This window comes from Leucoraja erinacea, chromosome 3, assembly GCF_028641065.1.
Source record: "Leucoraja erinacea ecotype New England chromosome 3, Leri_hhj_1, whole genome shotgun sequence".
Taxonomy (NCBI): Eukaryota; Metazoa; Chordata; class Chondrichthyes; order Rajiformes; family Rajidae; genus Leucoraja; species Leucoraja erinaceus.
This window is the reverse complement of record NC_073379.1, coordinates 17,227,351-17,253,463: the sequence shown is the minus strand read 5'-3', so window position 1 is coordinate 17,253,463 and position 26,113 is coordinate 17,227,351. Positions and strand designations below refer to the sequence as shown.

Below are 26,113 nucleotides of genomic sequence, written 5' to 3'. Positions count from 1 at the left end.
TCCCTTGTTACGGGATGAACCAATAAGTCTGGTCTATTCGGGATGGTGATACATGGTTCTAATACCATGTTCAGTATCACTGGGAACCATGGTTGAGTAGGCCAATCGGGTACTACCAAAATACCAGACGCAAAGTCTTGCTGTACTTTCCTTAATACCCGACTGATGAGGCAGAAAGGAGGGAATGCATAAATAAACAATTTCCCCCCCAATGCAGCGAAAATGCATCTGTCGCCGCTGCCCCAGGGTCTGGTTCCCACGAAACATAGTTTGATAACTGGTGATTAAGCCTGGATGCGAATAGATCGATATCTGGTGTTCCATATCATGCTGTAATATCAGCAAATACTTTTTATTCAACATCCATTCGGCATTTTCATTAAATTTGCGTGACCTGGTGTCTGCCACTAAATTTAGTTTACCTGGTCGGTAAGTAGCTGATATCCAAATATCTCTCTGGATACACCACTGCCAAATTGTATTAGCCAGATTGTCACATGTTGTCGATTTGTTTCCACCCATGTGGTTGATATATGCTACCACGGTGGTATAGTCAATCTGTAGTCTAACATGCTGGTGATATGACCCAGTACAATATGACTTTAGGCCATAGAATGCACCCAACATTTCCAGGTAGTTTATGTCCAGTGTTAGTAATAATGATGCCTCCTGAGCAGTCCATCTACCTCCACAGCTGGAGATGGAATTGGTGGCACCCCAACCAAGTGCACTGGCATCAGTTTGCAGCACCATTGAAGGGTTGCTGATAATGATTGGATTGAAACAAAGCCAAATGTTATCTATCCACCATTTTAGTTCCATTATAGCTTTGATTGGTAGCTTCATTGGTCTGTCAACATGACCAGCATTGATTTTGAGTGCTTGTATTTTTGCTCTCTGTAAATGTTGGTAATGTAAAGGTCCAAATTGTGTGGCTGGAAAAGCAGCCACCATTTTGCCAATTACTTTTGCTACCAATCTGATGGACGGTTACTGATGTCAATGAGGTTATTGCAAGCCTCTATTAAGTCTATAGCCTTTCCCTTTGGCAAAGTCACCGACATGTGAACTGAGTCAATGGTGAACCCCAAATAGTCCATAGTAGTGGAAGCCGTTAATTTAGATTTAACTGGGTGGATAATAAACCCCAGTATTTCAAATAACTGTTTTGTGGCTGTTACAGTTTGTTTGGCCAATTCCAAAGTTTTGCCCACAATAGGTATGTCATCTAGGTATGCCATGACCATGTATTTTCGTTTCCGTAGAAACGCTAGGGCTGGTTTCAAAATTTTAGTGAACAGCCTGGGGTCTGATGTTAACCCATTTGGCAGCGCTCTATACTGCCAGTGCTGTCCCATCCAGTTGAATTTTAAGTAACATCTGTGGTCACCTCTTATAGGCACTGAATAATAAGCATTTTTTAATCGATGCTAGCCATGAAGTAACCTTTGGAAATCATTTGTTTAGCAGTAACAAAGGTTTCCATTTTAAAATGAATATATTGTACAAATGTATTCAATTTGGTCAGACCTATGATGAGGCGACAACCACCATCTTTTTTTGTTTTTGGTAAAGATATTGGACACGAATTCCAGCGGTTCGTGTTGGGATTTTTCAATTACCCCTTTTGCTTAAAGCCGCTCCAGTTCAGCATGCGCTTCTGATTTTTCTTTACCGGAAAGTACGAACATTCGGTTCGGTATATGTTGAACTGGAGGGCTGTACTTGTGTATAAATTCTATTGTATATCCCTGGATACTGCTTAAAATATAAGTATCAGTAGTTAACATGCTCCATGCATCCAGAAAGGAGAGTAATCTCCCCCCAACCTCCATGCTCCCTGCAATTTGTAGGGAACCAGACCCACCTACCTCCATAGTTGCCAGTGGCAGGTTTACTTCTTTTTGTAAATCCTTCGTTGATGTTGAGGCGTCGGGGTCTGGGTTTGTGGTTTGGTTGATGTTGGAGGTTTGCGTATCTTCCAAGAATGCCGGTCTGGGCCATGGCCTAAGAAAGACTCATGTTTGGTGTACCGGACCTTCGACCCAGTCGGTCTTGTTCTACTGGTGGGTGCGTAAGGGTGCTGTCTATGGCCGTGTGTTGCAAAGCAGTGCCAGTGCATCCTGTTGGTCCTGTGACATGTCCTTCTCATCCACTGTGCGGGTGAAAGCTGTTATCCCTGCTGTTTAGGAGTTTCCATATACAATTATTTACTACAGGAACATTCAGGGATATACAGTTACCTCCAGGTGTCCTCCAGTCAGGTGTCCTCCAGGTTTTTTTGGTCTGGCTGTATGAAGTTGGACACCATGTCCAGTAGATTTTCACATTCCTGCACTTGATTTCTGTTCTGCAAACCCCTCTTCAGGATCAGCCCAGAACTGACCCCCAGTACTCCCCTCTGACGAGGGAGAAGCACTGTGCAGCCCTACAAGAGGTGCTGCTGTGGGTTTTACATAGAACCGACTCCATCTCCCGGAGCCTGTCACGTTGGAGCAAATGCTCCACACACCGCTCCATCCGGCTCCAGCGCTCACGGTCGCTGGCCGCCCGCGGCTGCTCAAAGTCGGACTCATCTGAACCCACGACTTTGATGGTTTTTTGTTTTGCCTTACCGCCCGGCAACGGATCTGGCCGGTGTGGAGGCGACATCGGGCACAGCTGATCCCATTATAGGTGATTCAAGTGTCGCTGGCCGCTGCTGGCCCACCAGCTTTGTCGCAGCCCTCGTTGGTTTCTTCGACTTTTCCATGCTCCCTACCTGTAATCAGCATGGGAAAGCACAAAAAGACCGCAGAGTACTTTTACCTGCAGGTCCTGGTTTAAATTGTCGCTACGGGGGAACGTCGTTCCACCCCGCCTCCTGCCGTTTTCGACTTGTCAAAGTCGACGGCCCCATTCTGAATAGTCTCCCACCCGGCCGTGGTGTTCTGGCCGGCGCGGGACCAAAAGTCGGCACAGCTGATCCCACTTACGGGGCTTGTGCCTTCAGCTGCTGCTGGCTCCCACAACTTGGTGGTCCTCCCCAGCCAGCTTTACTCGCAGCACTTGTGGACACTATTTTGTCCAGCTTCCCCCCCCTGTGTAAAAACAGCGCGGGGACAAAAACTACCGCAGAGTAAATCACTTACCTGCAGGTCGCGGTTTCAAACTTACCGCTGCGGGGGAACGCTCCACCCCGCCTGTCGTTTCGCAAGCGTGAAAGCGATATGACACGCATGCGTCCTGGCGGGGTTCTTCACGTAGTCACTCATGTGACTACGAAGTAAAATCAGAATGGAGGAAGTTTAAACCATGATCGCGAGAGATTAAGAGGAGATGGATTTAAATAATTTTGGATGACAGCCTTAAATGAGAGGACTTAGATTTCAGATGAAAGCAAGAAACATGGAGATCCATAAATTAACACCGCATAGAATCAGGCCATTCAGACCAATTTGACCATGCGAACCATGGTCTCCATCTAAACACATCCCATTTGCCTGTGTTTGGCCCATAACCTTCTAAACCTTTCTACTTTACTTTACTTTATTACTTTATTATCATTGGAGTGAATCATACAACAACATTCAGGCGCGCTGCCCGAGCGGAGCACAAATGTACAAGGTAAAAAAACCCAAAAGAAATAACAGTAAAAAGTGAAAAAAATAAAAATTGTCCATACACTCACGTACACATACTGTGACACAAACACACAGATTCAAACACGCATACACATTATGCTACGTATGCACCCTTACCAGAATACAAGATATTGCACTCAGAAGGTCATTGTCAGAATATAAGATATTGCACAGAATAGTATTATAGAAATATATATTTTAAATTAATATATCAGTCTACCACAAAGGTAGGTATTGTACAGTATAAATATTGACTATGGGGGTGTGCTTTCACTGCAGGGTTCAGTGTTCTATTCATGTACCTCCAGATGTCTTCTAAACGTTGTAATTGTGCCTGAACCTAGTACCTCTTTTGGCTACTTGTTCAATATACCCACCACCTGTGTGAAAAACATGCCCTTCAAATCCCCTTTAAAGTTTGCCCCTCTCACCTTAGCTGATGCCCTCTTCCTTGGGAAGAATACTGTGGCTATTCCCCGTCCTATGCCCCTCATAATTTTAAACGGCCAACATTTTCTAACCTGTATACAGCCGCAGCTCAACATGGGGAAACAACCCAGCCTCTCCAATCTCTCCTTATAACTCAAGCTTTCCACTCCTTGTGTAACGTCCTTGTGACTCCTCTCCACACTCTAGCTTAATCCTCTCCTTCAATAGACAATAGACACTAGGTGCAGGAGTAGGCCATTCAGCCCTTCGAGCCAGCACCGCCATTCCATGTGATCATGGCTGATCATCCCCAATCAGTACCCCGTTCCTGCCTTCTCCCCTTATCCCCTGACTCCAATATCTTTAAGAGCCCTATCTAGCTCTCTCTTGAAAGCATCCAGAGAACCTGTCTCCACTGCCCCGAGGCAGGGAATTCCACAGACTCACCACCCTCTGTGAGAAAAAGTGTTTCCTCGTCTCCGTTCTAAATGGCTTACCCCTTATTCTTAAACTGTGGCCCCTGGCTCTGGACTCCCCCAACATCGGGAACATGTTTCCTGCCTCTGGCGTGTACAAGCGCTTAACAATCTTATATGTTTCAATAAGATACCCTCTCATCCTTCTAAACTCCAGAGTGTACAAGCCCAGCCGCTCCATTCTCGCAGCATATGACAGTTCCGCCATCCCGGGAATAAACCTTGTAAACCTACGCTGCACTCCCTCAATAGCAAGAATGTCCTTTCTCAAATTAGGGGACTTCCTTTCGCATGGAGACGAGAATATGGAACAGTACAGCAGTGGTCCACAATGTATGAATCAAACATGATGCCAAGTTAAAACGATCTCCTCTGCCTGTACATGATTAATATCCCCCTATTCCTTGCACTTCCATGAGCCCATCTAAAAACCTCTTAAATGCAACTATTGTATCTGCCTCCACCCATCACCCATGGTAATGCATTCCAGGCACCCACCACTCTGTATAAAACATTGCACCGCACATCTCCATTAAACTTTCCCCCTCTCACCTTTTAGCTGTGCCCTCTAGTGTGGCCTCGGGTTTCCACCCGAGGAAAAAGGTTACAACTGCCTACCCGACTGTGCTTCTCATAATTATATGCACTTCGATCGCATCTCCCCACAACCTCTAACGTTCCAGCGAAAACAATCCAAGTTTATCCAACCTCTCCTTGTGGCTGAAACGCTCTAATCCAGGCAGCATTCTGCAAAACCTTCTCTGTACCCTCGCCAAAGCCTCCACATCCTTCCGGCAATGAGGCGGCCCGATCTGCAAACAATATTCCAAATGCGACCTAATCAAAGTCCTATAAAGCTGCATGATGACTTCTGCACTCTTATCCACAATGACCTGTTCAATGAAAGCAAGACTTTTTTACCACCTTATCTAGGCGTGCTACCACCATCAGTGTGCTGCACGCAGTATTCCATCTAACCATTGTTTCATGTAACTGTAACATGATGTCCCAATTTTTCTACTGTGACCGATGAAGGCAAGTATGGGTGAGAGAAGATTGTTTACACTGAACATTTTGAGGCCATAGAATGCTCTGTATGGTTAGAGAACAGAAAAGGGACAATGTAAGAACTGCTGTGATGGGTTTATGAAGAAAAGGGACATGCACAGAGGGTAGACAAAAATGCTGGAGAAACTCAGCGGGTGAGGCAGCATCTATGGAGCGAAGGAAATGGGCAACGTTTTGCCTATTTCCTTCGCTCCATAGATGCTGTCTCACCCGCTGAGTTTCTCCAGCATTTTTGTCTACCTTCGATTTTCCAGCATCTGCAATTCCTTCTCAAACAATATGGACAGATTAGTTAGATTAGAGATACAGCGCGGAAACAGGCCCTTCAACTCACCGAGTCCGCACCAACCAGCCATCCCCACACACTTACACTATCCTACACACACTAGGGGCAATTTACATTTTTGCAGTTTACATTTATGCCAAGCCAATTACCCTACAAACGGGTACATCTTTGGAGAGTGTGAGGAAACCGAAGATCTGGGAGAAAACCTACGCAGGTCACATGGTGAACGTACAAACTCCATACAGACAGCACCCTTAACCCGGGTCTCTGGTGCTGTGAGGCAGTAGCTCCACTGCTGCGCCACTGTGCTGCCCTATTTATGGAGTTTGGATTGTATGTAGGATTTCATTAACACAAAGAATTACACATAACACAAAAATAAATCATACTTCCATCTTGTACTTTATACATGTAATGTAATTGAAGCACAGATTATTTTTTTTAATGGTTGATAAAAATACTTGAATGGTAGGAAAAATAGCAAACCTAAACATACCAAATCCAGGCCCTCGAATGCCTCGTTCTTCCCGTCTTCCGATCACGCTGAAAGTCAAGTTGTAGTTAGGTTTGTTCTGGGCTGCTGTTTTTGCCCGTGCTGGCCTTGGGGGTGGTACCTGCTGCCGTGACGGAGTGCTGCCGCCCAATGTCCGACCTGCTTGCCACGGACTGCTGCCCATTGCTGGCTGGGTGGCCTTCTGAGCACTTGTCCCTCCTGATGTGAACCCTCCACTCGCCGAACCTGGCACAGCACCACACGCAGTCATTAACAGCACAGCAAGACAACTGTAACTACTACAAACACCTCTCTCACACCCACCCCTCTCTCCCCGCCCTTCCTCCATTAAAAGTCCATTAACCAGCGCCACAGTCTGCAACGATGTATCCCTCTTGGGCTCACACCTGTCTCTGGTCATTGATCGGCCTGTCAGGGAACCTCTGTGTCTGAGGTCAACTGTTGGCAGCCCTGATTTGTCTTGTGTTTCATTTCGTCCCCCGACTCCCCATCTCCCCCACGAATCGCCGCCCCCCCCCCCCGACTCGAGCCCCCCCCCCCCCCTCCTCCCCCCCTCAACTCCCACCCCAATACAATCAGTCTGAAGAAGGGTCCCGACCCGAAACGTCACTTGTCCATTTTCTCCAGAGACGCTGCCCGACCCACTGAGTTACCCCAATGGCGCATTTTGTATCTATCAACTGCGCCATTTTATATTATTTAATCTGTGAATACAGGTAATTCTACCGTAACACATGTTCCCAGACCGGTGATTTGATAGAATGTGAGCAATGAATTGGGGAACATTGTTTGTGTTACGGGCCGAATCACGATTTCAAACGGGAACTGGAAATCCATTTAAACGTTATTTTGGAAATTCACAAGCAGAAAAATAAGAGTTGTCTTGGAAAAAAAAAGTCAAGGGAATTGATGAATAGAACCTCTCGCAATACATCATAATGATGTACTGCGGGGAGAAGTGGGAGTGGCCAGGGTGCGACTCATCTTTGATTACTTATTCTTGGCTTAAAGTAACAAATGTAAACTAATTATTAAAAAGACCTTTGTTTTGAAAGTCCTGCAGTAAAAATAACTTTGTTATTGCAAGTCTGAAGCTCTATAACCCCGAATCCCATTTCCCCCATTGGCACTATTGAGTTTAGTTTAGAGATACAGCGTGCAAACAGGTCCTTCGGCCCACCAGGTCCGCGCCGGCCAGTGATCCCTGCACATTAACACTATCCTATAGCTACTAGGGGCAATTTTTACATTTACCACGCCAATTAACCTACAAACCTGTACGTCTTTGGAGTGTGGGAGGAAACCGAAGATCTCGGAGAAAACCCACGCAGGTCACGGGGAGAAAGTACAAACTCCATACAGACAGCGCCCGTAGTCGGGATCGAACCTGGGTCTCCGGCACTGCATTCACTGTAAGGCAGCAACTCTACCTGAACCAATGTTTTTCCAGTGTGATTTTCTTTCGCACGGGGTTTCTTAGGAACACGACTATCACATTACACCAGAACTACCTGTATCCCTGGCATCTTCCCATGTGCACAATGCAACAAAATACGCAACAAGTTATTATATATTATGTACTGCATCATATCAAACAGTGCGCTTCTTCGATAAGCCCGAGGAGGTCAAAGATGGAGTGGTATTTGCAAGGATGGAAGTGTGGGTGATGGCGGTCGAGTTCAAGGAGAACAATTACCTGATAAACCTGAGGCAAGGTTACCGATATCAGCGAACGGATCAAAGCTCTGTGACTTTGACTGACCAAACGATGTACCTGATGAAGCCACAGGTGCAGAGGATGAAGTGAAACTTGAACCTACAACAGGAAGAACCCAATACATTTCAGTTACAGGTGAATAATATCTGAGCAATACGTCATACAAGGTGAACAGAATCGGAGCAACTTTCAAGACATTAATTTAGTTTACATGAGTTTAGAGATACAGCTCGGAAACAGGCCCTTCGGCCCACCGAGCCTGCGCCGACCAAGCGATCCCCGCACCTTAATGCTATCCTACACTGGGGACAATTTTTACATTTACACCAAGCCACAGAAGATAGACGCAAAATGCTGGAGTAACTCTGTAGGGCAGGCAACATCTCTGGAGAGAAGGAACAGGTGCCATTTTAGGTCGAGAAGTTTGAAGACCCAAAATGTCACCCATTCCTTCTAGCCAGAGATGCTGCCTGACCTGCTGAGTTACTCCAGTATGTTGCATCTATCTTTAGGTTTGTAGGTTAATTGGCTTCAGCAAAAAGTTGAAATTGTCCCTAGTGGGTAGTGTAAGGGGTGGTCACTGGTCGGCACGGACTCGGTGGGCCGAAGGGCATGTTTCCGCGCTATATCTCTAAAGTCTAAAGTAAAGTAAAGAGAGTTATAATTCCTGCATGTCAATAATTACACTGCATTTAAACACTTGATTTATTGTAAAGTACTTTAGGCACACACCTTAGTACAGCCGACCAGTCTAGTCAATTTTGAACATTGACTTCTCTAATTTTAGATAGCCCTTGCTTTCTCCCTCCTTCCCCTCCCCTTCCCAGCTCTCCCACAAAGCCTACTGTCTCTGCCTCCTTTCTTTTTCCCGCGCCCCACCCCGACAGTCTGAAGCAGGGTCGCGACCTGAAACGTCGTCTATACCTTCTCTCCATAGATGCTGCCTCACCCGCTGAGTTTCTCCTGCATTTTTTGTCTACAGTCAATTTTGAGATAATTAGGTTGAAGCAGAATGATTCACTCGATTGAGGGTCTGCCTGAATAGACTTACATTTTTCTGCAATCAAGGTGATAAATGATTTGTCACAATAAATGTTAGGTCCAATTCAAGTTAAAAAGTTTGGAAACAACGATATTATGTTTCACAGAAAGTGCTGGGAAAAACTCAGCAAGTCAGGCACACACTACGGAAAGAGAAACAGTCAACGGTTTGGGTCTTTGCCTCTTATTCAGAATGTCTGACTAATGGTTTCAGAACCAAGGTTTACTGCTTCTCTCTGCGCAGAAGTATCCCAACCTGCTGGATATTTCCTGCATTTTCAGTTTTTATTTCAGATTTAAGTATCGATAGGATAGACACTTTTCTCCCCAGGGTGGGAATGTCAAAGACGAGACGGCATATATTTAATCCGAGAGGGGCAAACTTTAAAGGAGATGTGTAGGGCAAGTTTTCACAGAGAGTGGAGGATGCCCGAAATGTGCTACTAGGAGGCAGATAGGGTAGTGGTGTTTAAGAGACTTTTAGATAGGCATGTGGATATAGACAGCCAATACTTTATTGTAACGTGTACCATGTAGGTGCAGGGAAATTCTTTGGTCTTGCCTACAGTACACAAAAGGGTCACCACAAGGTGCCGACAAGTATTAACTAAGCATCCACTCAGCATGGGCGGCACGGTGGCACAGCGGTAGAGTTGCTGCCTTACATTGCTTGCAGCACCGGAGACTACGGGTGCTGTCTGTGCGGAGTTTGGACGTTCTCCCCGTGACCCCCTGGGTTTTCAACGAGATCTTCAGTTTCCTCCCACACTCCAAAAGCCGTACAGGTTTGTAGATTAATTGGCTTGGTGCATGTGTAAAATTGTCCCTGGTGTGTGTAGGATAATGTTAATGTGCGGGGATCGCTAGTTGGTGTGGACCCAGTGGGCCAAAGGGCCTATATCTGTGGGCCAAAAGGCCTGTTTGTTCTGCACTGTATCACTAAACTAAACTAAACTAAACATTTAAGGCTGCAATGAAGAGTCCTTACCAGTACTCTAAACCAAACTTATCTTATCAGGAAATCCCCTTTCTTGAAGCTGTATTTACAGCAGGATTATATAACAATATTGGGATGATTATTTATACTCAACCATTAAATATTAAAGTACTCTTAAATATTGAGTCCCTACTTCGTTCCCCCTTCCACGCTCTCCCCCCCTCCCCCCACCACCACTACAGGTGTCTATTGTTCTCGCCATCCCCCCCCCCCCCCCCCCCCCCACACACCCAAGCTGAGTTCCCCCATTGCTCTTCCCATGCTTGGAATGGAGGGGTACGCTTCATGTAGAAACATCACATTAGTTTATCTTGCCATTCTGGTCGGTACAGACATTGTGGGCCGAAGGGCCTGTTCCTTTGCTGGACCTTTCCACGCCCTCTGTTACTATTTCCAGCGCCAGCAGTTTGCTTGATTTTCAGATGCCACATCCCATCCCCGTCTATTTTCATGAAGCAAAAGCCCCCGCTAGCAGTATGACTGAGCAAGTATTTTTTTTAATTTGGATTACTTTGTACTGAAGTGTTGAAGGCAGCTTGGTTATTCTGCTGTGGAGCTGAGCTGGTGTTGGTGGCCCATACTTCCCAGTTACTCATCAGATCGGGCTGACTAGCAGATGAAGATACTTTCAAAGACTCGGGTGGTCCTGCCGCCCCTGGAAAGCAAACACACTTGATGAGTATGTGCCCCAGTATTTTCCCAGAATTATTATTAGATATTAAAAAACAACAGCCAAGAAAGTAATCAAATATTCAGTGAAAAGCTTCAAAACCACTTCAACCATCACTATTGTTAGACAGGGCGGCACGGTGGCGCAGCGGTAGAGTTGCTGCCTTGCAGAGCCAGAGATCCGGGTTCGATTCCGATTATGGGTGCTGTCTGTACGGAGTATGTACGTTCTCCCCGTGACCTGCGTGGGTTTTCACAGGCTTCTTCCCACACTTCAAGGATATACAGGTTTGTAGGTTAATTGGCTTTCAGTAAAACTGTAAATTGCATGGAAACATAGAAAATAAGTGCAGGAGTAGGCCATTTGCCCCCTCGAGCCAGCACTACCATTCAATGCAAGTCTGTGTCCAAGATGGCTGCCATGTAGAGAGAGTGGACGCTGGCGCGCTTTGGCTGCCGCTGCTCTCTCTTCACACTGTGTTTTTGATTTTCTGTTTTTGGATTGAATTCTGTTTTTAATTTGTGTCTCTGTGACGTCTTTATTACTTATTTTATTCCGATTATATGTTTTTATTCCGATTACTATGTAAGGTGTCCTTGAGATGTCTGAATGGCGCCCATTAAATAAAATGTATTATTATTATTATTATTAATGTGATCAGGGCTGATCATCCACAATCAGAACCCCAAAATTGTCCCTTGTGTACATGATAGAGCTGGAGTATGGGATGATCGCTGGTCGGCGTGGACTTGGTGGGCCGAAGGGCAGGTGTCAATGTTGTATCCCCAAAGTATCTGAAGTATTAGAATCTTATTCCAATAAGGATATTAATTAGGGCATAAACTCCCTTGCTTCATTGCTTCTTTCAAATTATGCTTTGAGAAACTGTTGAGGAAAAATAAGGTGCCTAGGAATCACAGTGATTTTTTTGAAGTTTAATAGATTTTTCCACTTGACAAAGGAGGACCGTGAACCTCATAAGTCTTCGTTCCAAAGCCTAATGGACGTTCAGTCATTGAGTTTATTCAATGTGGTAACAGACGGATTCCAGATATTAAAGGGCCTGTCCCACTTTCACGACCTAATTCACGGCCTCTGCCGAGTTTGCCCTGACTCGTACTCGCACCATGGTCATCACGAGGTCGTAGGAGGTGGTAGGTAGGTCGTAGCAGGTCGTGAGGCTAGTCGTAGGTACTCGTGGCATCAAGTAGGTCGTGGCCTTTTTCTAGCATGATGAAAAAGGTCCACAAGTAAAAAAGTTTGTGAATTAGGTCGTGAAAGTGGGACAGGCCCTTAAGGAAGTTAAAGGAAACTACATTGTTGTAAAGGACAACCAGGCTCAATGAAGTTTGTCAAAATAAAAATGTTATCAAAATCGGTCATTTGAATGCCCCTGTGCATAAAACAACGGAGGGTTTATTATGATTTAAAAATGATGCAATACAAGAGCAACAAGCTGTCATAATGAAATTGGAGGTACACAAAAATGCTGGAGAAACTCAGCGGGTGCAGCAGCATCTTTGGAGCAAAGGAAATAGGTAACGTTTTGGGCCGAAACCCTTCTTCAGACTGATAGGGGGTGACGGGGAGAAGGAAGGAAAAAGGAGGAGGAGGAGCCCGAGGGCTGGGGGATGGGAGGAGACAGCTCGAGAGCTAAGGAAGGGGAGGGGACAGCAAGGGCTAACAAAATTGGGAGAATTCAATGTCCATGCCCGCGGATGCAGTCTCCCCAAGCGGAATATGAGGTGCTAATGAAATTGGAGACAGGCCATTGCATAATACAATAATGAAACATTTCTGCACATAAGTAGTAGGTTTTTACTGAATACTAGATTCAAAACCAGGCTTTGAGGCATACACCATTCATGATCAACTCAATTGTGATCCAGACTTTAATTCCTATGTTCCCCGAGAATAAGCCAAGATGATTGTACAACATTGTGATATATCAAAATATTTGCTGCCTATTTGAATTTTTTTTTGTTTCTAATGTCTGCTTCTGATAAAAAATGGAATTTAGATTTGCCTGAGCTGTTCATTACAAGTTCAGTTGAAGATGGGTACCCAAAAGATGGGTCTCGACCCAAACATCACCCCTGACCCGCCTTCTCTCCAGAGATGTGCTATCTCGGTATAAAAACCGCGCTGAGTTTACTGCCCAGCAAGTTTGTAATTGTCTATAGTAATTGACATCAAAGCCGTCTAAAATCTGCAAATGCTTAGAGTTTCTTGCCACCCACACAGACCCAGTGGCAGCAGTTTGTATTTGTTCCACAAACACCAAGTGGCAGAAACGACCATGTATGTAAAACATTTTGTGAAGAATATTTAATTCACAAGAACTAGGCCATTGTTCGGTGCACCGGAAATCAGAAATCCGACCATGTACCTGCCTTTTCTCCAACGTGAACACATGAAGGGGACATCTAAAGTCCCTATAAATAAGAGATGGACTGGCCTAGTACCCTCTGGGATATCTAAGAGGCATCCAACAGTTATCCATTAGCTACGAATCATAGAGTGATACAGCATGGAAACAGGCCCTTTGGCCCAACTTGCCCATACCTGCCAACATGTCCCAGTTACACTAGTCCCACCTGTCCGTATTTGCTCCATATTCTTCCAAACCTGTTCTATCCATTTACCTGTCCAACTGTTTCTTAAACGTTGGGAGAGTCCCAGCCTCAACTACCTCCTCTGGCTGCTTGTTCAATACACCCACCACCCTTTGTGTGAAAAAGTTACCCCTCAGATTCTTATGAAATCTTTTCCCCTTCGCCTTAAACCTATCTAGTCCTCGATTTACCGACTCTGGGCATCTACCCGATCTATTCCTCTCATGATTTTATCTCAATAAGATCGCCTCTCATCCTCCTGCGCTCCAAGGAATAGAGACCCAGAGTTGTGAGAATGTTCCCCTGCATTGAATAAATTCAAAGAGACAGCAAGCAAAGGTGGAAGAATGTAGTAAGGGTCACAGAGACAACTTTACCCATGTTGAAGAAATCTGAGCTGGAGGATGGGTGAGGCAGACCATTTGTGGATGAAACAGACGTGGGATTAGGACTGAAAAACTCTCCAAATAAGTCTGGCTCGGCTTGATCGGGCGTGTCTGTCAGCAATCCAGTACCAAACGGATCAAAGGAGTCTGTCGACAAAAAGTAAATAAAATAGGTTTAACATTTTTGCTTCTTATCGGTCACCGATTAATCTGAAGTGCACCAGGGCAACTTGCATTGGTCTACATTCAAACAACCCATGAGCAGGTGACAGGAGAGGAGTCTTTACCTCTGTGCATGGTGCTGGCATATTTGGACTATCATATCCAGCATGACAAATCTTTCACTTTAACAGCTGAGGTGAAATCATTCAACGGTTCAGCGATATTTCTTTAGTTTAGTTTAGAGATACAGCACGGAGACAGGCCCTTCGGCTCACTGAGTCCGCACCGACCAGCGATCCCCGCACACTAACACTATCCTACACGTACTCGGGGCAATTTACACTTATACCAAGCCAATTAACTTACAAACCTGTACGTCTTTGGAGTGTGGGAGGAAACCAAAGATCTCGGAGAAAACCCACACAGGGCAAGAGGCGAACGTACAAACTCCGTACACACAGCACCCGTAGTCAGGCTTGAACCTGGTCTCCAGCGCTGCAACGTTGTGTGGCAGCAACTCTACCGCTGCGCCACCGTGCTGCCCTTGATTTAAGGAGATACAGTGCCCTCCATAATGTTTGGGCCAAAGACCCATCATTTGTTTATTTGCCTCTGTACTCCACAATTTGAGATTTATAATAGAAAAAAATGACATGTGGTTAAAGTGCACATTGTCAGATTTTATTAAAGGCCATTTTTACACATTTTGGTTTCACCATGTAGAAATTACAGCTGTGTTTATACATAATCCCCCCATTTCAGGGCACCATAATGTTTGGGACACATGGCTTCACAGGCATTTATAATAACTCAGGTGTGTTTAAATTCCTCCTTGATGCAGGTATAAGAGAGCTCTCAGCATCTTGTCTTTCCTCCAGTCTTTCCATCACATTTGGAAACTTTTATTGCTGTTAATCAATATGAGGACCAAAGTTGTGCCAAGCCAAAGGAGCCATTATGAGACTGCGAAACAAGAATAAAACTGTAAGTCATCAGCCAAACCTTAGGCTTACCAAAATGAACTGTTTGGAACATCATTAAGAAGAAAGAGAGCACTGGTAAGCTTACTAATCACAAAGGGACTGGCAGGTCCAGGAAGACCTCCACAGCTGATGACAGAAGAATTCTCTCTATAATAAAGGTAAATCCCCAAACACCTGTCCAACAGATCAGAAACACTCTACCGGAGCCAGGTGTGGATTTGTTAATGACCACTGCCTGCAGAAGACTTCATGAACAGAAATACAGAGACCACACTGCAAGATGCAAACCACTGGTTAGCCTCAAAAATAGGATGGCCAGGTTACAGTTTGCCAAGAAGTACTTAAAGGAGCAACCACAGTTCTGGAAAAAGGTCTTGTGGACAGGTGAGACGAAAATTAACAAGAGCAAAGTTTGGAGGAGAGAATGAACTGCCCAAGATCCAAAGCATACCACCTCATCTGTGAAACACGGTGGTGGGGGTGTTATGGCCTGGGCATGTATGGCTGCTGAAGGTACTGGCTCACTTATCTTCATTGACGATACAACTAGCATAATTAATTCTGTAGTGTATAAACACATCCTATCTGCTCAAGTTCAAACAAATGCCTCAAAGCTCATTGGCTGGCAGTTCATTCTACAGCAAGAATATGATCCCAAACATCCTGCTAAAGCAACAAAGGAGTTTTTCAAAGCTAAAAAATGGTAAATTCTTGAGTGACCAAGTCAATCACCCTGTTCCGAACCCAATTGAGCATGCCTTTTATATGCTGAAGAGAAAACTGAAGGGGCTACCCTCCAAAAACAGGCCTGGCAGAGCATCACCCGAGAAGACACCCAGCAGCTGGTGATGTCCATGAATCGCAGACTTCAAGCACTCATTGCATGCAAAGAATATAAAATGAAATACTAAACATGACTACTTTCATTTACATGACATTGCTATGTCCTAAACATTATGGTGCCCTGAAATGGGGGGGATTATGTATAAACACTGCTGTCATTTCTACATGGTGAAACCAAAATGTATAAAAATGGCCTTGATTAAAATCTGACAATGTGCACTTTAACCACATGTGATTTTTGTTCTATTACAAATTGTGGAGTACAGAGGCAAATAAATAAATGATGGGTCATTATCTCAAACATTATGGAGGGCACTGTAATTGAAGCGAGAGGATTGACAAGGTATGAATTGTGTAGCAAAGGTAAGGGACATAGGTATAGGGGAGAGATGGGTGCAAAGTCAGGCGGTGATCAGGGGTGGGGAGTTGGGGGGAAAAAGGCAATTGAGGAGAGTTGTTTTATCGAGGTTATCTACAGTTGGAGAATTCAAATGTTCATACCATTGCGTTGTAAGCTACCCAGGCGGACTCGGTGGGCCGAGTGGCCTGTTTCCATGCTGTATCCCTGAACAAATATGATGTAACATGCAAACCGTGGAGAATATGTGGAAGTCTCCTGTAGAGGATTTCAGAGACTCCGTCATTGAGGTAATTACGAGCAGAAATTAATATTTCTGCATACTATAGAAATCGACGGACATGGACGTAACAGGAAGGTTCCGTTCTAAATGGCTTACTCCTTATTCTTAAACTGTGGCCCCTGGTTCTGGACTCCCCCAACATCGGGAACATGTTTCCTGTCTCTAGCGTGTCCAAACCCTTAATAATCTTTTATGTTTCAATAAGATCCCCTCTCATCCTTCTAAACTCCAGAGTTTACAAGCCCAGCCGCTCCATTCTCTCAGCATATGACGGTCCCGCCATCCCGGGAATTAACCTTGTAAACCTACGTTGCAATCCCTCTATAGTAAGAATGTCCTTCCTCAAATTAGGGGATCAGAAATGCACACAGTACTCCAGGTGTGGTCTCACTAGGGCCCGATACAACTGCAGAAGGACCTCTTTGCTCCTATACTCAACTCCTCTTGTTATGAAGGCCAACATGTCATTCGCTTTCTTCACTGCCTGCTCTACCTGCATGCTTACTTTCATTGACTGATGAACAAGTACTCCAGATCCCGCTGTACCCCCCCGTTTTCCCCAACTTGACACCATTTAGATAATAATCTGCCTTCCTGTTTTAACCTCACATTTATCCACATTAAACTGCATCTGCCATGTTTCCTAGTTTGGACAGGCTAGATGCAGGAAAAATGTTCCCGATGTTGGGGGGAGTCCAGAACCAGGGGCCACAGTTTAAGAATTAGGGGTAGGCCATTTAGGACTGAGATGAGGAAAAACATTTTCACTCAGTTGTGAATCTGTGGAATTCTCACTCACAGAAGGCAGTGGAGGCCAATTCACTGGATGTTTTCAACAGAGAGATTTAGCTCTTAAGGCTAACGGAATTAAGGGATATGGGGAAAAAAGGTGGAATGGGGTACTGATTTTGGATGATCAGCCGTGATCACATTGAATATGATGGCTCGAAGGGCCGATTGGCCTACTCTCGTACCTATTTTCTATGTATCAATGTCTCTACTTAAAGAGGAGACAAGGCAGATGAGCAGTATTTTCCTCAATCTCTACAACTGCTGGTACAGAGGCTCACCACCGATTTTCTGGCAACTAGTGGTCTGTCCCCCACTCCACCCCCCTCCGTTTCATCTGGACAAACACGCCCCCCCAAATTCCTCCTAATAAAGTGGCGCCTAGGATGGGCGAGGCGACCGATCTCGACCACATCGGGACTACTGCACTGATCGGCAGGTCGAATTTGCTCCCTGCGGCCGGGGCTCTGGAACTCCGGCCCGGCTGGAGCCGGCTGATCCGTCCCCATAGCCGACTTCCATGACCAACTTTGCGGGCTGGTATCACGGTCACCCAAGGCCGTGACCTCTGTTGTTCCGGCAAAACGGATAATACGGCAAGGCTCTGGAACCAAGAGGCCCCAGGAACCTATACTCTAATCTCCAAATAATTGCTTCTGGGCACCAGGAGAGTTGTTGTCAAGCTGGAAAGGGTGCAGAGAAGATTTACGAGGATGTTGCCAGTACGCGAGGGCCTGAACTACAGGGATAGGTTGGGCAGGCTAGGAATCTATTCCTTGGAGCACAGGAGGATGAGGGGTGATCTTATAGAAGTGTACAAAATCATGAGAGGAATAGATTGGGTAGAGTCTCTTGCCCAGAGTAGGGGAATCGAAAACCAGAGGATATAGGTCTAAGGTGAGGGGGGAAATATTTAATAGGAATTTGAGGGGAAAGTCTTTCAAAGAAAGATGTACAGGTTTGTAGGCTAATTGGCTTGGTATATAATGGTAAATTGTCCCTGGTGTGTGATGGATAGTTTAAGTGTGTGGGGATCGCTGGTCGGCATGGACTCGGTGGGCCGCGCTGTATCTCTGAACTAAACTAAACTTAAGGGTGGTGGGTATATGGAACGATCAGCTGGTGGAGGTAGTTGATGCAGGTAGTATCACAATTTTTAAGAAACATTGAGACAGGTACATGTTTAGAGCGATATGGGCCAGATGCAGACATGTGGGACTAGTGGAGATGATCGGTGTGGGTGATGGGCCGAAGGGCCTGTTTCCATGCTGTATGACTCTATGACCCAAAGAGTATCCGCTGTTGATGGATCGAGTGACCATCAATGATATCCGTCTGCTACGTACCTGCTGAAGCCTGTGGTGGCGGAACTGCAGGAACTGGTTCCACCGACGGTGGAGGTGCTGTGCTGAAGAAGAAATCGTCCCCTCCCCCAATGAGGTCCGTGGAGCTATCGTGCTGCACGTCAGGCGGAGCTCCGGAAAACAAATCGCTCAACAGGTCGGCGTTGCTGGACGAGCTCATCATCTCCACTGCCGGAGGAGCCACGTCGGGCTGGTCGGCGCTGTTGAGACCCAGCAGGTCCACGCTGTCCTCGGAAGAACGCCTCGCGCCTTGCTCCGCTGCCTCGTCGATGTCCACCTCGAAGAAGAAACTGACCTTGCTCACTTGTTCCGAGTCGGGCTGAGTTGGGCTCTCCGGCTCATCGGCCCTCACGAAACTGCGTTCACTGGAGAAAGCCGCAAAGTCGTCTTCCGACGGACTGCATTCCTCCTCCAGGTCCGGATGATCATCATCTGGAGACTGTTCCTCGGCAGTCCCGGCATCCTCTCTTCCCTCTCTTCCCTCTGCTAAACAATCAAAAGCATGAGGTCAAAAATTACTCAGGTCGCAAGAGCCATTAAAATCTGCACCAGCTTATTTCCTTTCAGTACCTACTTACTCCCAATCTGCCCTTTCTGTCCTGGGCCTCCTCCATTGTCAGAGTGAGGCCCAGTGCAAATTGGAGGAACTGCACCTCATATTTCGCTTGGGCAGTTTACACCCCAGCGGTATGAATATTGAAGGTAGACACAAAATGCTGGAGTAACTCAGGCAGCTTCTCTGGAGAGAAGGAATGGGCGACGTTTCGAGTTGAGACCCTTCTTCAGACTGAACATTGACTTCTCTAACTTCAAACAGCCCGTGCTTTCCCCCTCTCTCCATCCCCTCCCCCTTCCCAGTTCTCCCACCAGTCTTACTGTCTACGACTACATTCTATCTCTGTCCCTCCCACTCCCCTGACATCAGTCTGAAGAAGGGTCTCGACCCGAAACGTCGCCCATTCCTTCTCTCCAGCGATGCTACCTGAGTTACTCCAGCATTTTGTGTCTACTTCCTTTCAGTGTTCAGTTTAGCTTAATCAGAATTAAAACACAAAGTACATGCTATAACACCAGGATAAGCGCAATCAAGAACACCATCCTAAAGCCAAATACCATCTAAACCAGGGGTGTCAAATTCATTTTAACTAATTTTAGGTCATGGGCAAAATGCGACTTCATGCGCGCCGGGTTGCGTCGCGAGCGCGGTCCGATCCGGCACCGTGGACAGCTGCAGCCTGCTCTGGCATCGGGGAAATCACCCCGCGGGGCAGATCGGACCCCTTCAAGGGCCGGATGTAGCCCATGGGACGGATGTTTGACACCCCTGCTCCAAACCATGTACCAACTTATGCTAAGGACAATAACCAACTGCACATACAATAAACAGCTACCTATATGTTAATAAGCTCATTTTAAAAAACTGATCGTGTAGAGGCAAGTATATCATTGGGGTGATCTAGTTATTAATGTCATGTGTACCGAGGTACAGTGAAAAGCTTTTCTTTACCTGCTGTCCAGTTAAAGAAAAGCATTTAGTGCAAGTTATAAATACCACTGGTAAAGTCCGAATGAAGATAGTTCAAAGGTCTCCAATGAGTAAAAGAGAGGTCAGGACCGCACTTGCTGATATGAGCAATGGTGATTGTATTTATTTAGTTCATTATTATTATCACGTGTACTGAGGTACAGTGAAAAGCTTTTGTTTGCATGCTATCCAGTCAAAGAAAAAAACTACACATGATTGCAAGCAAGCCATCCACAGTGCACATATAAAGGATAAAGGGTACACAACATTTAGGACAAAATAAAGTCAGATTAAAGATAGTTCAGAAAGTCTCCAATGAGGTAGATGGTAGCACCACATGGTAGCTGATGAGAGGACGGTTCAGTTGCCTGATAATAGCTGGGAAGAAACTGTCCCTGAATCTGGAGGTGTGTGTTTTCAAACTTCTGTACCTCTTGGTAAGGTAACATATTATAATTTCAAGGGTATTAAGTCTCGTTCTCACCAACTCACTGTGAATCAGAGAGCTATTTGACCAAGAGGAGATAAATGTGTCTTGAAGTTGGCGATGAAACAATGGCTCTTCACAGCAAGCAACATAACAGAATCTTCATCCGTTGAACTCCCACTAGTTCAGGAGACACAAGGAACTGCAGATGTTGGTTTACAATTAAAAAACAAACACAAAATGCCAGAGTGACTCAGCATCTCTGGAGGGCATGTTTCGGGTCGGGACCCTTATTGAGTTTGAAGAAGGATCCCTGACCAGAAACGTCACCTATCCATGTCCTCAGGAGAAGCTGCCTGACCCGCTGCGTAAACTCCAGCACTTACCCCCCACCAGTTCAGGCCAGTCAACTCAAAGCGGATCAGTCATCAGAGCTGCAACTTTTTTGATTTGCACTGTTTAATGTAACAGCAGGTAGTGAAACGCTTGCAGAACATAATTTCACAGCAGGAAGCAATAATGAAAAAGAAAATAATTCTTGCAAAATTAGCAGTCAAAAGATTGCTTAGATCAAAGCAAACAAAATCAAAAGGATAAAAGTGGGATATTTAATTGCTGTTGGGAAAAAAGGGGAGAAAGTTTATCCTCCAAATTAAATTCAAGCATTGCTCAAATCTAATTTAATCCCAATTCAATAAACTCTAAATCCTGATTAGTTTCTCATTGTTTCACAAAACGCATGCCTTAATTTTTCTTCCAAACCTTCTATATAAGAGATAGACACAAAATGCTGGAGTAACTCGGCGGGACAGGCAGCATCTCTGAATAGACGTTGATGGGTCGAGACCCTTCTTCAGACCGAGAGTCAGGAGAAAGAGACATAGAGATATGGAAGGGTAAGGTGTAAAAACGAGAGATCAAAGGGAACAATGTTAAGGAAATGTAGAATGGTTCATTGTTGGCCATGGGGAAAGTGACAACAAGGCATACAAGGAGTAAAATTTAATCAGGAGGATAATGATTATCCTATAGTGGGGGAGTGATGATTAATTTGTGGAATTCGTTGCCACAGAGGGCTGTGGAGGCCAAGTCAGTTGATATTTTTAAGGCAAAAATAGACAAATTATTAAAACAGGTGTCAAGGGTTATGGGGAGAAGGCAGGAAAATGGGATTTGGAAGCAGAGATCAGGCATGATTGAATGGTGGAGTAGACGCGATGGGCCGAATGGCCTAATTCTACTCCTATAACTTGTGGACGTGGATGGAGAGAGAGGAAAAGCAAGCTCCACTTGAAGTTAGGGAAGTCAATATTCATACCACTGGGTTGAAAGCTGCCCAAATGAAATATGAGGGGCTGGAACTCCAATTTGTGTTGGGCCTCACTCTGACAGTGGCAGAGGCCCAGGACAGAGAGATCAGTATGGGAATGGGAGGTGGAGTAAAAGTGTTTAGCAACCGGGAGATCACATAGGCCCAGGCAGACTGAGCGGAGACTGTTCATGAAACGATCGTCGAGCCTGCGGGCTTGGTCTCGCCTACACATTTCTGTATAAGAGCACGGATTTATCCACTGGTTTAGTTGATTGCACAAATGCACATTTATTACGATGGTTAACTGACTAGAATCGTAGAAGAGCAGCGATTCAGGGAAGATTAGCTCAATATTCATAATGAAGTAAAATGTTACGGGTCGAGACCCATCTTCAGACTAGATTCGATGAGTTGGGCCGAAGTGCCAGTCTGAGGAAGGATCTCGACCTGAAACGTACGGGTGTCAGGGGTTATGGGGAGAAGGCAGGAAAATGGGGTTGAGGGGGAAAGATAGATCAGCCATGAGTGAATGTTGGAATAGGCTTTATGGGCCGAATGGCCTAATTCTGCTCCGATCATTGATCTTATGATCATATGAACTAAACAAAATATTCAATGATTATTTGTGAATTTGACACTAAGTAAACTAGGCTCGTGACCTCTTTTCAGCTTTTTAAGTAACTATTCATCTGGAGCAAAAATGTCAATAAGGTGAAATCATCTGAGACGATGCCAACTCAAATTCAACGAATTCATCAATATCAGCCGAGGCAAACTAGACTCGTGACCTCTTTTCAGTTTTTTAAATAACTACCCGTCAGGAACAAAAATCAAAACATTGTTAATAAGATGAAATCAACTGATACGGATCCAACTAAAATTCAAGGTATTCGTCAAAACCTGCCAACATTTACCTTCCCAATTTAGTGTCTCGAAAAAGCTGTTGGAAGTATCGCTGTTCTGATGCGATGCCTCGTCTTCACTTGTGTTCTCTGAAGCGCGGTCCGATTTCGGGCTCTCCGCATCGTACTGTGCTGTTGACCCTGGCTGTCGAGGCAGCTCAGGTTTCCCTTCATGGGTTAAGAAAATTATTCATAACGTTCAGAATACCTTCGACTTATCAATTTGTTTCCACAGTATTTAAAACAAATATTCGATCTACCGAATTGAATTGAATGCTTTATTAGAAACATAGAAAATAGATGCAGGAGTAGGCCATTCGGCCCTTCGAGCCTGCACCGCCATTCAATATGATCATGGCTGATCATCCAACACAGTATCCTGCACCTGCCTTCTCTCCATACCCCCTGATCCCTTTAGCCACAAGGGCCACATCTAACTCCCTCTTAAATATAGCCAATGAACTGGCCTCAACTATTTCTGTGGCAGAGAATTCCAGAGATTCACCACTCTCTGTGTGAAAAATGTTTTTCTCATCTCGGTCCTAAAAGATTTCCCCCTTATCCCTAAACTGTGACCCCTTGTTCTGGACTTCCCCAACATCGGGAACAATCTTCCTGCATCTAGCCTGTCCAACCTCTTAAGAATTTTTTTGTCCAATCGCATAAGAACCCCTTATTGTCGTGTGACAAGTCACAGTGAAATTCTTTGCTTGCATACCCAAGGTATGCAAATAGTCGCCACATAAAGTGCAGTGACCAAGTTACAAAGTCTACACCTACACCTATCTGCACAATGCTGCAGTAGAGTTGCTACCTTACAGCAGCGGAGACACTGGTTTGATCCTGACTATAGGTGCTGTCAGTACGGAGTTTGTACGTTCTCCACATGACCTGCGTGGGTTTTCTCCAAGACCTTTGGTTTCCTCCCACACTCTAAAGACGTACAGGTTTGTAGGTTAATTGGCTTGGTGTAAATGTAAATTGTCCCTAGTGTGTGTGTAGGATAGTGTGAATGTGTTGATCGGTGCGGACTCGGTGAGCCGAAGGGCCTGTTTCTGTGCTGTATCTCGAAACTAAACTGAACTAAACACAAAATCACTCACTACAGAATAAACGTTGAACAATGAGAGTAAGCACAGGATATAGAACAGTACAGGAACAAGCCCTTCAGCTCACCTTGTCTGTTCTGACCAATCTAACTAATCGCATCTGTCGTTAAACACTGTGGGAACTGCAGACACTTATTGTGTCAAAGAGAGACACAAAATGCTGGAGAACCTCAGCAGGACAGGAAGCATCTCTGGAGAGGAATCTATGGAGCATCTGAATGGGTGACGTCTTCTTCAGACTGATACTGGCCGTACTCTGCCATGTCTCTGTCACCAGTATCCACCCTATCACTTTGAGTTTAGTTTAAGTTTAGTTTAGTTTAGTTTAGAAATACAACGCGGAAACAGGCGCTTTCGGCCCACCAGGTCCGCGCCGACCAGCGATCCCCGCACATTCACATTATCACACACCCCCGAGGGACAATTTTTACATTTACCAAGCCAAGTAACCTACATACCTGTATGTCTTTGGAGTGTGGGAGGAAACCAAAGACCTCGGAGAAAACCCAAGCAGGTCACGGGGAGAACGTATAGACTCAGTACAGACAGCACCCGTAGTCGGGATCGAACCCGAGTCTCTGGCCCAGCGATCGCTGTAAGGCAGCAACTCTACTGCTGCGCCACCGTGACCGCCCCCAAAGCCCTGCCAGGCTTTGTCCTGCACCATATCTCTTGCAGCTCTCTTCCCCCACCACCTCCCCTCTACCTTCACCACAATCAATCTGAAGAAGGCTCCTGATCCAAAATGTCACCTATTCAAATGTTCTCGATAAACGCAGCCTGACCCGCTGAGTTACTCATGCACTTTGTGCCTTCCCCCCTCTATTCCTTGACTGTTTATGTGTCCGTCTAAATGCCTCTTAAACATTCCTGCCTGATCTGCTTCTCCCACCTCCATTGGCAGTGCGTACACTTGTGTTATAACAAAACTTGCCCTCCTCATGTCCTTAAAACTTTGCCCCTCTCACTTTACAGCTGTGCCCTCCAGAATTTGACATTTCCACCCTGGGAAAAGGGTTCTGACTGTCTACCCCATCTATGCTTTTCACAATTTCACAGACTTCTATCAGATCACCTCTCAGCCTCTACACTTTAGTGAAATTTAGCAAAATTCATAAACCAAACCCATACAGATATCTTCATTAAATAAATCCTACAGTCGTAAGTGATAGGAGCATCCTATCAAGTCAACTCCACCATTCAATCATGGCTGATCTATCTCTCCCTCCTAACCCCATTCTCCTGCCTTCTCTCCATAACCCCTGACACCCGTACTAATCAAGAATCTATCTATCTGTCTTATAAATATCCACGGACTTGGCTTCCACAGCCTTCAGTGGAAAAAAATTCCAGATTCACCACCTTCTGACTAAAGAAATTCCTCCTCATCTCCTTCCCAATGGAACATCCTTTAATTCTGAAGCCATGACCTCTGGTCCTAGACTCTCGCACTAGTGGAAATATCCTCTCCACATCCTCTTTCACTATTACACGTATAGTAACCAGCCTAATGTGATTAGTTGATGACTTTATTAAAAAGCATTAAAATGAATACATGTGCCCTGCTGAGAAACATTGCGGGAACAGATGATTCCTAAAGCTTTTTACACTCAGCCGTAAATAATTACATAAACTACACAATTCATTGTCTAGAATTTATGTTTAAAACAAACTATCTAACATTCAGGATGGCCCGGTGGCGCAGCAGCAAAGCAGCTGCCTCTCAGCACGAGACCCAGATTCCATCCCGACTTCGGATGGTGTCTGTACAGAGTTTGTACGTTTTCTCTGTGACTGCGTGGGTTTTCCCCAGGTGCTCTGGTTTTCTCCTACACTCCAAAGACGTAAGGATTTGTAGGTCAATTTGGCTTCAGTAAAAATTGTAAATTGTCCTTCCATGTGTAGGATGGTGCGAGTATACAGGGACCGCTGATCAGCGCGGACTCGGTGGGCCAAAGGGCCTGTTTCCACACTGTACCTAGGCAGTAAACTAAACTTCCATCCTTGTGTAGGAAGGAACTGCAGATGCTGGTTTAAACCGAAGATAGACACAAAATGCTGGAGTAACACGGTGAGACAGGCAGCATCTCTGGAAAGAAGGAATGGGCGACATTTGTTTATTCAGACTGAAGCAGGCTCTCGACCCGAAACGTCACCCATTCCTTCTCTCCAGAGATGTTGCCCGTCCCACTGAGTTACTCGGGCATTTTGTGTCAAACTTCCATCCTTCATTC

General features: G+C 45.3%; 1 protein-coding gene across 3 annotated transcripts in view; it reads right to left on the bottom strand.

Annotated features, from left to right (window-relative positions):
* gak (cyclin G associated kinase) overlaps positions 1-26,113 on the bottom strand; it is a 118,097-nt gene that overhangs the window by 7,194 nt on the left and 84,790 nt on the right. For 2 of the 3 annotated variants that reach the window (XM_055632218.1, XM_055632217.1), the window contains exons 20-25: positions 22,783-22,938; positions 18,587-19,090; positions 13,814-13,969; positions 10,663-10,806; positions 8,093-8,212; positions 6,379-6,621 (exon numbers count right to left, since the gene is read on the bottom strand). In XM_055632218.1, the coding sequence (XP_055488193.1) occupies positions 6,379-6,621; positions 8,093-8,212; positions 10,663-10,806; positions 13,814-13,969; positions 18,587-19,090; positions 22,783-22,938 (1,323 nt within the window). The remainder of the gene's footprint in view (positions 1-6,378; positions 6,622-8,092; positions 8,213-10,662; positions 10,807-13,813; positions 13,970-18,586; positions 19,091-22,782; positions 22,939-26,113) is intronic. The other variant, XM_055632219.1, reaches the window with a different exon arrangement.